Source organism: Trifolium pratense, linkage group LG2 (genome assembly GCF_020283565.1).
Source record: "Trifolium pratense cultivar HEN17-A07 linkage group LG2, ARS_RC_1.1, whole genome shotgun sequence".
Lineage (NCBI taxonomy): Eukaryota > Viridiplantae > Streptophyta > Magnoliopsida > Fabales > Fabaceae > Trifolium > Trifolium pratense.
In genome coordinates this window covers 31,802,025-31,818,060 of record NC_060060.1, presented here as the reverse complement: position 1 = coordinate 31,818,060, position 16,036 = coordinate 31,802,025, and the positions used below count along the sequence as shown (strand labels likewise).

The 16,036-nt window shown below is 32.8% G+C and overlaps 2 protein-coding genes and 1 pseudogene across 2 annotated transcripts; 1 reads left to right on the top strand and 2 right to left on the bottom strand.

Moving 5' to 3' along the window:
• Window positions 1-19: 19 nt before the first annotated feature.
• On the bottom strand, window positions 20-1,581 carry LOC123910458 (annotated as a pseudogene).
• Window positions 1,582-3,796: 2,215 nt separating this feature from the next.
• LOC123910457 (membralin-like protein At1g60995) lies at window positions 3,797-10,679 on the top strand. The gene is made up of 14 exons (XM_045961565.1): window positions 3,797-4,148; window positions 4,589-4,651; window positions 4,817-5,257; window positions 5,412-5,493; window positions 6,219-6,280; window positions 6,468-6,562; window positions 6,789-6,868; window positions 7,007-7,090; window positions 7,937-8,053; window positions 8,363-8,448; window positions 8,551-8,657; window positions 8,889-8,980; window positions 9,082-9,158; window positions 10,106-10,679. Exons 1-14 carry the CDS (start codon window positions 3,996-3,998, stop codon window positions 10,595-10,597), a joined length of 2,031 nt encoding a protein of 676 aa, XP_045817521.1. The 5' UTR covers window positions 3,797-3,995; the 3' UTR covers window positions 10,598-10,679.
• A 1,223-nt stretch (window positions 10,680-11,902) lies between these two features.
• LOC123904559 lies at window positions 11,903-13,676 on the bottom strand. The gene is made up of 3 exons (XM_045954208.1): window positions 13,539-13,676; window positions 12,450-13,048; window positions 11,903-12,350 (listed from the first exon to the last, which is right to left on the bottom strand). The coding sequence occupies exons 1-3, from the start codon at window positions 13,674-13,676 to the stop codon at window positions 11,903-11,905; spliced, it is 1,185 nt and encodes a 394-aa protein (XP_045810164.1).
• Between the last annotated feature and the right edge of the window lie 2,360 nt (window positions 13,677-16,036).

The window sequence follows — 16,036 nt, the reverse complement described above, 5'->3', positions numbered from 1 at the left end:
AAGAAAATTATGTTATATTACGGAAGACTTCCTTATAGACCACATTTGAAGTCTTAGTCGTATCTTCACCTTCGTCATCGATGATCAATATTTTTAATCCTTTTCTAGAAGTAACTCTTGAAATTGCAACATACAACTGACCATGTTAAAACACTGGCAATAGAAGATATATCACAACATGCTTAAAAGATTGTCCCTGACTCTTATTAATAGTCATCGCAAAAGAAATCATTATAGGAAATAGGAAATTGTCTCCGTTGAAATTTAAGAGGAATTCTCACGTCAGATGGTGTCAGAAAAAATCTAGGTATGAAAACCTGATCACCAATATTACTTCATAAAATAAAATTTCCTTCAATAGGACGTTTTCCCAATCTCGTAATAATAGGTCTTGTTCCATTGCATAATCCTAATTTTTTATTCAAATTCCTTAATAGCATAACTGGAACTCCAACTTTAAGTCTCAACTTGTGATTTGGAAGTCCCGACGTAGAAATTGTGTTCAAAAATTCGGGAGTATGAACATCATCCACTGTTTGACTGTCTACATTTTGTGTGAGTGGAGTATCATAACTCAAATATGTTTTTTCTTCACCAGGAATTAAATCCAACATATAATCATTTATTGTGTCGACTATTGAATTTTTAGGAGCTAGTATAGCTCTATTTTGGAAATACATTATATCGTTCATGTTTTGTAAAAGTTGAGGATATGTGCTTTCAACGATAGAAGCAAAATGATCACCTGAATTTGGAATCAATAAATCTGATGGAATGTCGAGTTCTAAATCATCGTCATTACCATCTCTAATTTCTCCATCGCCAACACCCAAAACCCTTTCAGAAAACAATCTTCTTTGTTCAACGTCTGCACTCGAAGCACCACCGAGAAGCCTCATGTTTTAACTCAATGTTAAAACTTCACAAAAATTCCAAAGAACCGAAGAATTAATAGTAACATGAACAACTTCGGGCCTTGTACCTTTGGGTATTACTGGTAGAATTTGTCTAAAATCTCTGCCAAAAACAACAACTTTTCCACCGAAGGGAATGTGTTTATTTTTTTTCATCAACAGACTTGAGAATATCTTTTAAAATTCGATTAACAGCTTCGAAACAGTGTTTGTGCATCATTGGTGTTTCATCCCATATAATGAGTTTTGCTTTTTGTATTAATAGCGCCAAAAGGCTTTTAGGAACTATGATACATGTTGAAAACTCGTCAACATTTAGAGGAATACAAAACCTTGAATGTACTGTTCTACCGCCAAGTATAAGCAATGCAGCGATCCCACTTGAGACAACAGTTAAAACTATCTCACATTTTGAGCGTAATGCGGCTGACATGGCCCTCAAGATAAATGTCTTCCCTGTACCGCCATAGCCATAAAGAAAAAACACACCAGGTTTGTTTTCGTTAACTCTTGTCATGATTGTGTCATGTACTTTACGTTGCTCTGAAGTCATAGTTGACATCAATCTAACATGTTCCTCAGCTAATGATTGTTTGTTATAATTCAATTCGTCGTGTATTAAACTATTTTGTATATCAGAAACTAATGATGTGTCTGCTCTAGGCATTGGAGGATAATCTTTTAAACTATTCCCACAACTACGTAACATCATCTCAATTTTTGCTAGTACATATTGTATCAATTGATTATCGGATAATATTAAATCTGCAATGTTAAAATCAAAATAATGAATGTGATTAGTGACATGACTATGGTTGTGTTTGGTTGTATTGCAAAAAAAATTGATTTAGCAGAATTGAGTTTGATAAATTTAATTTCGGTTAAAAGTGAGTTAAACAGAATTGATTTATGTTTGGATATATTAATGTAAAAATAAAGGGTATTTATAAAAAAATATCAATTCTTTTTCCATTATTTTTTTTGACAAAATTCTTTTTCCAATTTTAAAAAACTATAATTTAATAAACTGCATAATAAATATTTTAAAAAGTGATATAAGCAAGGTTACATGAGATATTGAAATGTGAAAGATGTTTTTTTTTTAATAGATTTCAATATTGTTGAAGGTGTTATAGTATGAGAATATATATATAACTTTCTAAATCACACGTGATGATAACTTTCCAAATCTCACATGATAATTATTCTCTAAATTTATGATCCGGTAGAAAAAAAACATTGATCAGGAAAGACATAAAAATATTTCGTGATGAATAATATAGTCAACAATAACTTCGATATGATATACTTTTAAAATTTATGGTGCTTATCAATTATTGCACATAATTTTAATCACAATTGGTATACTTGCCATAATGGTTGGAAATATTGCCTTGCACTAAAGGGTTGCATGTTCGAATCCTAGACAAGACAAAATTGTATTATTTTTTAATAAAAATTACATGATAAAATGGAGGGAAAACCGGTAAAACAAATTAGGGTTTAAGATTTGCTTGTGTATACAAGCTTATAATATAAAAAATATTTATTTTACTATGGATATTATGACATTAATTTAACTTTTTTTGTTTGTTTGGCGGGCAATTTTTTTTTTTTATAAAAGTTTACACACAAGTCTATATTTTTTTTTTTGTCTTAGATGAAGTGACAATCCGCTGAGATTAAACTCTCATATAATTGTGAGATCCCGGATTCGAACCCGGGTCACGATGTCCGGCGTAACAATTTCGGTATTTTGTCAGTTGAGCTAGCTAGGACTTATGGGACCACAAGTCTATATTTTTACGTATAAGATAAATGATTTATTTTTTTGTAATTTATACGGGGCCTACTTTTTTTTTTGTGATTTACACAAGAACTATATTTATATATTAATACAGGATCATATTTTATTTAACTTTTGACAAATACGGGATCCTACTTTTTTTTTTTATGTTATAGTTTTTCATTTTTCATTCTTTTTATTTGAGAATTATGAAAATTTTAATATTAAAATGTTAAATTTTTGACTCATTTTACCCGTGCTTGGCACGGGTCCGGATACTAGTTCAGATAAGTTCGCGGTGCGGTTTGTATCAATTTTTAGATAAACTGTTACCGGTTTCAAAAATAAATTTATTGTCACATGAAATATAAGTATTAAGTATTAGATTATTAGTATTTTAAATATTAGTTTTATTATATTACTCAAACGGAACCTAAGAATGAGAAAATCACTTATTTAAATAAAAAGAAAGATAAAACATCTGTTTGTTGAAGTCTAAGTTGTAATTTAATCATGTATAATTATATGTTGATCAACAATGTTGTGCGAATGTAACTTTCATTTTATACCTAATTCCATATTATGTAACCAAAAGAATGATTCGTATTTTTACTTTATATTGACATTGATTTGTGTCCGTGACGTAATTCGTATTGATATGTTACAATACTTTTTTTTGTTATTCAATCATATTTTAAATAATCATATTACTTAAGGAATTCATCAATATATAATTTCATTGATTTTCTAATGTCAACTTATCAAAGTCTAACTTAAAATAAATAACCCGTAACGTTACGACCCGTGCTATAGCACGAGTCTATTACTAGTTTAAATAAAAAGAAATATAAAACAACTAAGATGGTTGATCCGAAATCATCCCTCTTTAGAAGATGAACAAGAAGAAAAAACAAAAATTATCAGTATTTTTAATAGGGAAACAATTTTAAATTATTATCATTATTTTCCGTATGTTATCAGAAAAAGTATTAAATCATTAGATGAATTATTAAACCATTTTAAAATTTTATAAAAATTTGTGGAATTGATGTATTCAATGATATCTTTGAATTCAAGGAATGCGTCCTCTTTCATTATTATTAATCAGATATTATTACTTTACTGACTGAAATCAGATCAGAGTTTGGTCTAAAAAAACAATTATAAACCGCATCCATGTTTTAAACGCGAGCGAACACGATGATCATTATCAAAATCACTCGTTGGAAACAAAACCTTTAATTTTCTTTCCATCATCACTTTCTCGAGAAAATTAGTATTTTGAATTTGTTCCAATGGATCCAGAACAGACCTTCATCCGTGTTCAGGAGAGGTTTTCTCAGATGCTAACTCCAAAAGTCAGAGTTACTTTGGAGTATTTATACCTATTCATCGCCATAACCTTGTTCTGTATTCTCGTTGTTATGCACGCCAATTACGTTCAACAGGTTTCTATTTTTCCATCTCAATTTCAATTACTCAATTACTACTAGCTTTTCATCATACTACTTCATCATATAATAATAATAATCACCCTCAACATTGATTTTTGAATTGGAACTTTATTATTAGTGTTTTTGTATAATAATATATGTTCATTGGAATTAGTTACAATTTCTATAGAGTTTGGTTTAGAATGTTGTCATGTTATTTTACTTGCTATTTTGGTGCTGCTTTTGCTATCCATAACATTCAATATGTGATAGAGATTATTAGTAGGGTTAGGGTTCTTTTCTTTTTATGTTCATTGCAACTAAGTGAGAGTTTCTCAAATGAAGGGGAAATCATAATTATTCGCTATTTTCTTCTTGAATGTGAATCAACTGCAATTGTTTTTATTCAGTATTTTCTCTTCTGGTTTGATAATTTTATGTTTCTCTTTGTGAAGCCTGGGTGTTCAGGTGAGCTATCTGGAGTTCTCACATCAGAAGCCCAACTTATTCAGATTAAGGTATATATTGCCTGCCATTCTTTAAGTGTACATTATAGTTTTTGTTCTTTTACAATTTTCCATGAATCAAACTACGTCAATAGATAATAATAATATATACCTTAAGGTAATTAGAAATTTAGGGTTTCGGGTGAGATATTTTTATCTATGCTCCTTTGGTTGTAGATAACCAGTGCCGGCTTGTGGTATCACAACGATTCTGAATCAAACATAATAGATCCTCCTGAAACAAAAGCTGCAAAAGATAAAATCGAGGTTTCTGATGTCAATCAAGATGAATCAACATTATTTTTAGGGTCCATGTATTTGTGGAATTGGATTGGTTCAGGTGCTAGGAGGGGAAAATTGGCATTCAAGTTTTGGAAGACTGACACTGAATTTCTTGAACATCAAGCCGAGACCTCTACAAGCAACCAAAACTCCAGGCCACTGGTTGAAGATGCTGTCATCAAAATTGATAAAGAGGAGCCACAGAGTAGTTTTACCTTATCAGCCAAAGAGACACTAAAAGCGGCAATTATACATTTTGGTAAAAAGTGGTATAGGCGAATCTCATTCATTTGGAGACACACAATGCAGATAATTGGAAGTTTCCAGAAGCTGTGGGTAAGTAGAAATATGTTGTTTATTGGAGCTCGATTAGACCATATTCCAATTATTATGTTGCATTCTGGTTATTTGTAGCCTGGATTTTTGTAAAATTTAGAGCTAATGATCATATTTACTCAAATTTCTGCTGAACTTCAATTTTCAAGTGTAGGATATTGCTGGTGTACACCTAAATCTTGATATTCCCAAATGGATGCATATCCTTCATTTGGACAAGGTTAACTCTAATGCAGGTAATTACAATATTCCTCACTTTGAATCATAATGCATGTCAAAGTGGCAATTTTAAATACTAAAATATTTTAAGATTTGTATTCGAACTTTTTATATGAAGAGAAACAAAAACATGCTGCGGTTTTGTTCAATTCTTCAATAGCTCTGTGTGTTTGTTATGTTTTTTTTCCAATAGAGTATGGGTTTATATAGCTAGTATGTTCCTTGAAAAGTTCAGTTTAGTTTTTGGTAGTTTTCAATTTTACTTGTCTATTGGAATAAAATATATAACATGAAATACAAAAGACACAAGGCATAGGGAAGAGTGTCACCTTTGTAACGCTTTAAAAGACCGTATTATTAAGTTATGTATGCTGCTTTGATTTATTCCTATGTGAGAGACCTAGATGTAAAGACCTTCACTCTTTCAATGTTGCTCACTTGGGAAAATTGACATGCTGATTATGGTTGCATAGTGCAAAAATGGTTTCCTTTAACATTGAATTCTTTGAAATAATTTACATAGAAGTTTCATTATGAAACATAAATGATTTGTAGATGTTTTATTGTCGTCTTGTTACTTAAGTCTAGGATGCTTTACATAATAAAATACCGAGCATTTCATTATGTAGTTTTCCCATGTGAATCAATATGTGATTTTTGTCTCTCTTCCTCTTTTCTCTATCTTTCTCACGTTTTTATTTTGTTTCTATTATTGTCCAATAAGTTGTGTTTTCAATTTCAGTGCAATGGCTTAAAAAGAAAACCAAGTTGTCTGAACCCACATATTTGTACACTATGGAAAAGGTATATCAATCGTTATGTATTCATTAGACAATACAATATACAAGTTGATTACGTTGGACTCTGCCAGATATATACTTAATATCTGAAGTAGATTATGTCTGTTTGTTAAAGCTTCCTTTTATGTCGATTCTGTGACTTATTGAAGACTGGTCTTCTCTATTGTTGATCATGGAATATTGTTCTGCAGGGGTATTTCTTGTTACCTGAAAGTGCCAAGTCTCATCATAATATATGTACTGTGAATGTTAGCATATCAGCCTGGCACTCCTGCTTTGGAAATAGGTAAAGACTATAGCATGATTATCTGGTTTTGGTCCCAAAATTGACATGTTATCTCCAATGGAGACCGGAGAGCCACTTTTATGTAGTTTTGTTACTGATGGGTTTAAATTGTTTTGCTAATAGGGAAGTTGTTCTCTGCATTTCATTGATGTTATACAGTAATGTTTAAAATGTTCACAGTATTTGTTCTTTGTATTTTTCAATTGAATATGTTTTTCATTTCCAGGTGGCAACAACTACTCATAAACAGATTTGTAGGATATGATACAATTTTAATCAACAGTTTATTGAGTTCTCCTGGTCAAGGTAACTGCCTGCTCTATGGAAGTCTGGATAAAGTAGTGTATATAATTGTTCCACTGAAAACTACTTTAAACATTTATCGTCCACATTGAATATCCTGGATTTAATTATGGCTCAAATTCTTTTGCGAGGTAATGGCAGGTTATCTTTATAATTATCAATCAAAGGAATTCTATAACCTTAGTTTTGCACTCGAAGTTCCTGAAGTCCCAGCTAAGTTTGGAGGTTTGTTAATTTATCCTTCTATCGGCTCTGTGCAGCACTCCTCATTTGAAGAGATTGTTCTCAGGGTCTACTTTTGTTAATGGATTTCTTCTGTTTACCTGTGGATCTCCTGTTGGCCTTACTTGAATAATTTAGAGTGAATGACTTGTACAGATTTATATACAAGAGAGAATCTCTCAAGAATGGAAAAACATGAAAATAAAGAACCTGTATCAAGTTATTAACCATAATAAATAGAGAATAATCATATTTATGACTATTGTTTGGGTCCTTAACAGATTACAGTAGAAAAATTGAGAGAAAAGATAGAAAAGAAGTATGAGTATTATTGATCGTGGGGAGTTCCCCTTCAAGAGAATGAATGCATAGTCTCTCCCTCTTACTTCTATTTATACATGTCTAGGCTTTGTATAGTGCACCTTTAAAATGGGTAGTCTTATATTCCTAACAAATATAATCAACACTTCCCCTCAAGCTAGAGTAGATATATCATATGCATCCCACTTGTTAGTTGTTACATATATAATCAGTCCTAGGTCCCCGTAGGGATTTGGTGACTGCCTATTGCTAACTGCGGTCTCATCTGATCCGCCTGCTAACTTGCACTTGCCTATTGCTCTGATACCAACTTGAATAATTTTGGGTGAATAACTTTTATTTCACAACGAGGTTGTACTGATTTATATACAACAGAGAATCTCTGGAGAAAGAAAAATAGAAACTATATCAATGATAATAAATAGAGAATAATCATATAATCAACAGCCTTTTATAGGGACTTTCGTAAAATGTGAAACAGAACTTTTACTGTTGCCTTGTAACTTATGTGTTATTTTGCATGTGCAGATTACCTTGTAACGAAGTGTGGCGTGCTTATGATGTCCTTGTTTGTGTTTTTTACTACCACAATGTCTGTGTCATTTACATTGAGAGAAACACAGACCCGCATGCTGAAGTTTACAGGTAGGCATTACTTGCTCTGTGTACAGATGTTTCGGTATATTTAAACTGGTTTAGTGAGTTCTGCTTGCGTTGCATCTGTTATGTTATTCAGCCTGTTGCTCCATGTATTAATCCCTTGCTATATCTTATTCTAAAAAATAGAGATAAACTCCCCAATTACAATGATGTTGTTAACTTCTGAGTTTCTGCACCTCCTCAGCCAAAGGCTTCGATACTATCTCAAATGACAATATACTTCCCTCTCAAAACCTTTTGTTATTAATAATGTTATATTAGCTTTTCACATTCGTTAGTCATTACTCTTTACAGTGCAACTTCAACACCATGCTCGACATCGGCTTCCAACATTTCAGTTGATCTTTGTACATGTCATCGAATCACTAGTCTTTGTTCCTGTAAGCACTTATTTACCAATATTATTCATTTGAATTGCCTGTGATTTGTGCTATTTCTTCTTGTACTAGCTTTGCTGATAATTTTCTTATTGATTTCTGCAGATTATGATTGGTATTCTGTTTTTCCTCTTTGAGTTTTATGATGATCAGCTTCTTGCTTTCATGGTCTTGATTCTTGTCTGGTTGTGTGAGCTATTTACTCTTATTAGGTATCTTTATCCCTCCTCTCTCCCTATGCTATGAATCATAAAGGTTGTTGAGATTGAAACCACTGCTGAGACAGCATGTGTCTTTGTTGCTCAAAAACTAATTTTGGTTTTATAACCAGTTGAGGCTTGGTTGTGTGCCATTTCAGTAATGGATCACTGTCACAATCTTTCATGCACATCTATATTGTTATTCTATGATCAGCTAATGAGTGTCTTTATTCTAACTTGCAGTGTCCGAACACCAATATCAATGAAGTTCTTCCCTCGCTTCTTTCTGCTGTATTTTCTGGTCTTTCACATATATTTCTTCTCTTATGCTTATGGTATGTTGATACTGTTTTTTGTTTTTTTAATTTTAATTTTTTCGGTGTAGTAGGATTAAATTAATCTTATTTGGAAATGATGAACTTGTTTAAATTTCCAGGTTTTTCATATTTGGCTCTCTCTACAACTGCAGCTTTTATGCAACATCTTATCCTGTATTTTTGGAATCGGTTTGAGGTAATGATAGTAATTGGCTTATTAAAAGCCCAATATTTATTTTCCTCGTGTTTTTATTTTTTGCGGGGGGGGGGGGGGGGGGGGGGTGGGGGGTGGATCAAGAAAAGGCTGAAATCATTTCCCCGTATTAAATTCTCCCTCAGTTAGTATTAAACTTGATGTTTATCATCTCGGTTTGTTTGAAATTCTGACTGTTTTCTCTCCTATATGGGTGGTGTTTCGTTAAGCGTGTATGGGCTTATCTTGTGGCATAAGTGCTTGCATACATATTTGAAAGAACTTATGATATGTCCACTAGTTTTCAGCTTATTTTTAGAAGCTCCTCCAGTGTACTTATTGTCATAAGTTGTTTTAGTTTATGCTGAGTTTACCCCCAATCCCTTTCCGATTATAGAAAAAACTTAAGCTTTTAAATGATAAGCACTTCTAAGTGCTAAATTAATTGTATATCTAAACACCCCCATAGTTAAATTGCTCAAAATAGAATTGAGAAAAGGTGTACTGCCTTACAAGGCATCATGTAAATGCTACTTTATTATGTTGGTAATTTGTATAACTATAGACCCAATCAACAATAGCAAAATTTTATTTGTTGCAATAGGAATGTGTTTTCTTGTCTGGCAATGTATTTCTAATGTGAATCTTCATTGCTAGAATGATGGATTTTTATGTCTTAAGGGAGTTCCCAAGACTTGATGAGGACGATTTAGGGAAATGTGGGCTAAGTGTATGCTAAGAAACTACAACAAGCAAACAAATTCATTCCGGGATTAGGACAAGGAGCATAACTTTCAGATTTTAGTTCTTTTTTTTTTTTTTTTTTTTTTTTTGAGAAATCAATTATTATAGTTATTACTTTTTAGAAGCTTTCTTTCTGTTCATTTCATTATAGGTTTGCTTACATATACTCAATTGAATTTCAACCTCTGCTATGTTCACTGGTTTAGGTACCGGCATTGCAAAGGTTTGTGCAAAATCGACGTTCACAACTTCAACAACACCCAGACTTCCATATTACCTCATCTACTATTCTTGCATCAACGCTACACATCACAAGATTGAACACAAGGAACCAGGGATTAAGTGCCACAAATTTGCCTTCCGGGACAGGGTTCAGACCTGGTTTTGATCAATCAATGCCTCAGAACGGACCAGGAGTTACTGACCCTCAAGGGCAGTCAGAAAGTAATTCTGATAGGGTTGCCAACCCTACACAGATTCCTGGCCAAGCCGACATTCGACAAGCTGAAAGGGGTCCTAACCCTGGATCAATGAATTCAATTAGTTCTCTGTTATTATGGATATTAGGAGGAGCTTCATCTGAGGGCCTCAACTCGTTTTTCTCCATGTTCAGAGATGTGAGGGACCAAGGACAAGTATATACTGAAGCTCCTAGGCATGATAACCGTGAGAATCAGGAGAATGACAGACAACGATGAAAATATTCAGTTTAGTGAAGAACTTGTTAATACAGGAATGCCGTGATTGATATCATATATATTATTTATATTTTTTTCTTTATACATCGTGAATTTTATGCAAGTTTCGTCCCTGTGATAGTTCCAGGCTAAATAGAACAATCAATGTAAAATGTATAAATTTTAAAATATAAATTTCATTCAGTAGATAAGATTAACAAATATTTTAACCAAGAAGAGAAACATAGAAATAGTGCAAATTTTTTGGGTACACAAGATAGCATGATTCTTCTAAAACAGTAGTTACAATGCATATTCTCTCCCCCCCCCCCCCCCCCCCCCCCCCCCCCCCCCCCCCCCCCCCCCCCCCCAACCCCCATCATTTTCGACCTACGTTCTTTACTTATTTTTCCTAATCTATATGATTTGTTTGCTGTTATTATATTGGAAGCTTCACTGTGTACACACTTCCCCTTTCATTTTGTTCCACACTTTGCAATTTTGTTAACCACATGCTGTCTTTTTGCTAATGATATTCCAGCCAAAAAATTTCCCCTGCAAAAGAGTCTGTAGGTGTAGAGGGAAAGGGGCTAGCCCGAAAAATCAAAATATACTTGAATATTTCATATTCACAACCATACTATATTTGGATTGAGGTTGCTATACCTGGAATCATTGTATGAAAAAGGTTGCTAAATTTTCGGTTAATTTATTTTTTTAGATCTATCTCATGTCTTGTTTGGCTAAAATGAGGAAAATGGACATTTGCATGAACTAATTCCCAGCTGAAGTAGAAGTAAAAGAGACCAATTAGAAACTGTTGTTACATTTGTTAACCATTGTTTAAGAGAGATAACTGATATATTTGGAGAAATCCATCTCCTTAAATAATTGGATAGGTAAACACAATATATGGCCTATATGAATCAGTAACCTAGTGGTTAGTGCTGATAATGTTGAGTTGCATTCTGTAATCCCCACTTTTGCCTTGCATGGAACAAACTATGCTGATAGGGGACACTGTGACCGAAACTCTTGAAAACAACATCGACGAAAACAGTGTTGGAAGTTTCTTTCTTTTTCATCAGCGCCCAACAGCACTTCATATGAAGGCTAAACCAACATCTTCATTCTTCGTATGTGAAATGTGTGCATTATTGATGTTAATGGATAGAAGTACAAGACTGCAAGAAGTTATCAGACTATGTGGATGCATGCATTATACCAGTAACTTTTTTGATCTGATAGTAGAATATGTTTTGTCCTCTATCATGTTAATTTGTATCACATTAGTGCATCTTTTCATACATACAACTATAGTCATTATTAGCAGCAATCTTGTAAAATACTAACAGCTTCTTTCCTTTTTTCATCACTTAATTCTGTGGGGAAGTCAACAAAGAATTTGACATGAAGGTCACCTCTTGTGCTATTATCTTTGGGGTTTGTCATTCCTTGACCTTTAATAACTTTCTCAAAACCAGGATATATAACAGTATTCTCAAATGATAACTTCAGTTTTTCTCCTCCTAACAGAGGAATTGGTATGGTGCATCCTGCAAGTGCATCTACTAGAGGAATCTCAACACAAATTTCCAAATCATTGCCATTTCTGCTAAACAAAGGGTGTTTCTTTTCATCAATTAAAAATACTATGTCAGCAGGGAGGTAACCAGGTTTCTCATCACCAACTCCCTCAAATGTAATCTTTGTTCCTTTTCTCCATCCTGGCTTCACTTCAATTTTTAAAATTTCCTCCTCCTGGATGATCACCCTGTTGCAAAATGCATTGCATTTCAAATTTGTAAACTTTATGTTGCATTGCATAAATCATATATGTTAGTTTTAAATATCATTATACAAAAATACATACCCGGGGTGTCTGATAGCATCTCTAGTAACTTTAATCTTTTTGACACATCCAAAGCATAACTCCTCAAGTGTGAATTCAAGTGTTTTCTCAACTTCTGGTGGTTTCCTTCTTGTTGTTGTCTGTGAAAATATGATAGGTGTTGTGGATCTACGGCTGAGATTGCTTGAGAGAGACACTTTATGGTCATGGTGTTCTTTTTCTCTTAAACTTCTTATTACAAACTCCTGTATTGGAGAGGCTGCAAACTTAGGCAATAGCTCAGGTTCAGAAATCTCCAATTTGATATCGTCTCTTGATAAAGAAGCTGAAGAACTACTTCTTCTGCTCATAATTCTTTTGAGAGATGATGCAGCAATTTCTGTTGCACTTTTTCGACTATTACTCCGCGATAATGAGGTTGGTGTTTTGCATCTTCTGCTTTCATTTCTTGATAGAGGCCTTGTTCTTGGATTTGGAGTTTTTGATCTTCTACTTTCACTTCTTGGATTAGGAGTTTTTGATCTTCTACTTTCACTCCTTGACATCAATTTAGGACTCCAAATGTCTTCATCCACTCTTCTATTTTCGTTGTGATCAAAAGCTAAGGGTGTTGTTGGTTCCTACATGCACCAAAGATCATCACCACAGCATGCAATGATTTAAAAACCTTATATATATGCACAATTAATTAAGGCAAGAAATTATTGCGGCTTTGAATATGCGTCCCAACACATCAAATGTCTCACAACCTTTTACCATCTCCACTTTTATTACATTACATGCTTCTTATTTTGTTTTGTTTCTAATACTCAAATGAAATTTTAAACCAAATTTATTTTTTGTTGATGATTCAACTTTTTCTAGTAAAATATTGTCGAATGTTTATTAATTCATATGACATGTTTAGGATTTAATTTTTTTTTCTTTGAATGAATGATAGGATTTGTTACGTACCACAAAAATATATAGGTTGCATTTTCCATGGAGTTTTTCCTAATTAAATTATATATATGTGTGTTTTATTCCAAAATGAACCAACATTTGAAAAATGGAGTTGAGGAGCATATGCATGAACATATTATATATACATAATAAATTAATTAAGATTACCTCATTGTGTTTCTTGTCATGGTGCCGTTTTGATACAAATGTTTTGTAAACCTTGCTAACATCTTTCAAAGATTTAGTTTTTGGCATCTTAAAGATGTTGTGTAAATCCAATGGTGGGGAGCGTGGATGGTCTCCCATTGCATTGGAGAAAGAGGGGGGGTGCCAATATCAAAGGAAGAAAACAACAATAAAGATGATAATGGGAATGTAATAATAAGAAAGAGAGATGAAGGAAGGTAACAATATTATTATTCAGACAAAGAAAAGAGGTTTGATGGAAACAATTAATTAAGGTGAAGAAGCGTTTGAACAGGCATGTTTGTTTGTTTGATTGTTTGTGTTCATGTTTTTTCATATTAATTACGTGTACTTTATCCTATATTTAGTAAACACTACTTTTGCTAAAACGAATGAGCAGATTTACTGGGTATTTCAGTTCCGCGATTAGTCGTGTTGTAGTTTCCTTTCTTTTTAGGCTTTAAGGTAATAAAAAAAATAAAAAATCATTTCAAAATTTACCGAGGCTCCCTATCCCAAAAAATTAGAAGATTAACAGAAAGAAAAAAAAATCTGAATGGAGAACCAAACCATAGGAGTCCAATTGCACCAAGTAGGCGATTATTTTTGCCACCCTACTGATTCTGGGACGTGCTCTACGAAATTATCATACTACCTCTGTCCACTACTTAGGTCACGGAATACTGTTTGAAAGTTGTACTTTAAATGTGAGACTTTCATTGATTCTGTAAAAATGAGATTTTTTTGAATAAAAAACACCCTACCAAGATATTTATAACGTCCGCTACTTTGGTAGGGTGTAATTACTAAAAATTACTTATTTTTTACATGTCCGCTACTTAAATAGCGAAAAGGTAAAATGAAAAACTCGTAGGACGCGCGAGTAACCGGTAGAGTGGCAAAAGTAAATGTCATAAAAGTATGGTTTATAGTTTCAACCTTATTTAAGTATTAACGGCAACCAATAGGGCTTCTTACTTATCCAATACAAAGTATATCAAGCTCTTATTGGCATAAGGATAATTTTTTTTAATGAGAAATTGTTAGTACGATAATTGTTAAGTTAATTATTTTTACATCTTGTTAAGATTTGAATCATGGATTTTCAACTCAGGTAACTTTAGCTCAACGAGCTACCCATTCCATCCACTGGCATAAGGATGATTCATTCAATAATAAAAGTGTATGGATCTTATAATTTTTTATTTTTTTTACAATCAAACAATTTTCTAATTAACTTATTATATTATTTTTTTGACAAATTAACTTATTATATATTTTTCTTTATGAGATATTGACTCCAAAAGTAACTCTAAAGATTTCGTCAAAAAAAAAAAAAAGTAACTCTAAAGAGTTACTCCAACACACGTTAGACGCCATTAGTTTAGAAGATGATCAATTAATATAAAGCTAGCTTTTATGCTATCGATTTTGTTTGTCATTGGCTCTGGTTATGAAAGAGAATACCCATCTCCTATCAATATAGATTTCGAATGTCAAGAAAGAAAACAAAAACTTGGGAATTTTGGGAATTAAATCAAAAGGTTTACTTTTATTAATGTATATTAATCTATATAGGTTGGGTATTGAAAGTTGAAACTTATAACCATGACTGGGTAGAATAATCTTTTGATAACATAGTTTATGGTTGTGAAATACATTGATCGGATCGGATATTATATTCTCTTTTGTAAAAATTATACCTAATTTTTGTTTTCACATGATATGTATAGCCTTGATATTTAGAAAGGGAATGAATGAAACATTTGATTTCAATGATGCAATACATTTCCTTTGAGGGTGGGGATATGGAGTAAACTCTATAGAGTTAGTCTTGGAATCGATCACTTTCTTATTTTACATAAAAATAAATGCGGTAGCATATAGTATCACTCACTGGTCACTATTACAAGTAAATTTGACTGGAGGGAGTATGTTGATACAAATTATTTTTTATTTTTTTAAAAAACAAAGGAGGAAACCAAGGAGGCCGATCTCTAGAAACATATTATAAAAAAGAGAGAAGTAAATCTAAAGGAGTGGGAAACAAACCAACTTTTCTCAAGGTTAGGAAAAATAAAAATTAAGCAAACAAAACTATTTCTAACAAGGTTACTCCTAAAAACTGTGGGAAAAATATCAAACCATAATACATACTTCTCACCAGATACAAGCAATTGTTCCAATGAATGACTAGCCGAGACTTGAAAGCTAAAGTCAAGAGCTTGGAATCACACTTCAACCAAAGATGATTTCAACATCTCCTATGAGTAATTTCAGTACTAGTAATTGAACCAATAAGCTCAACAGAGAAAGTGTTCCTCGCACCCAGATTGGAAGCAAAGCAGTCTAGATCATTAGTTTCATTGTCTCTAAAAATCCTTCTACAAGCAGAAGAGGCAAGAGTTACCCTCTGAAGCACCATCTGAGTTACACTTAACCCAACTAAGAGTGGGAGGTTGCCAAATAATTTCAGTAAT

What these genes read in the sequence shown, in the direction of transcription:
- LOC123910457 (XM_045961565.1), top strand. Translation starts at nt 3,996, where the DNA reads ATGGATCCAGAACAGACCTTCATCCGTGTTCAGGAGAGGTTTTCTCAG. An exon ending in CCCAACTTATTCAGATTAAG is followed by an intron (nt 4,652 to 4,816) that starts GTATATATTGCC and finishes CTTTGGTTGTAG; the next exon opens with ATAACCAGTGCCGGCTTGTG. An exon ending in ATTTTTGGAATCGGTTTGAG is followed by an intron (nt 9,159 to 10,105) that starts GTAATGATAGTA and finishes TCACTGGTTTAG; the next exon opens with GTACCGGCATTGCAAAGGTT.
- LOC123904559 (XM_045954208.1), bottom strand. Translation starts at nt 13,676, where the DNA reads ATGGGAGACCATCCACGCTCCCCACCATTGGATTTACACAACATCTTT. An exon ending in ATGACAAGAAACACAATGAG is followed by an intron (nt 13,049 to 13,538) that starts GTAATCTTAATT and finishes TGGTGCATGTAG; the next exon opens with GAACCAACAACACCCTTAGC. An exon ending in GATGCTATCAGACACCCCGG is followed by an intron (nt 12,351 to 12,449) that starts GTATGTATTTTT and finishes ATTTTGCAACAG; the next exon opens with GGTGATCATCCAGGAGGAGG.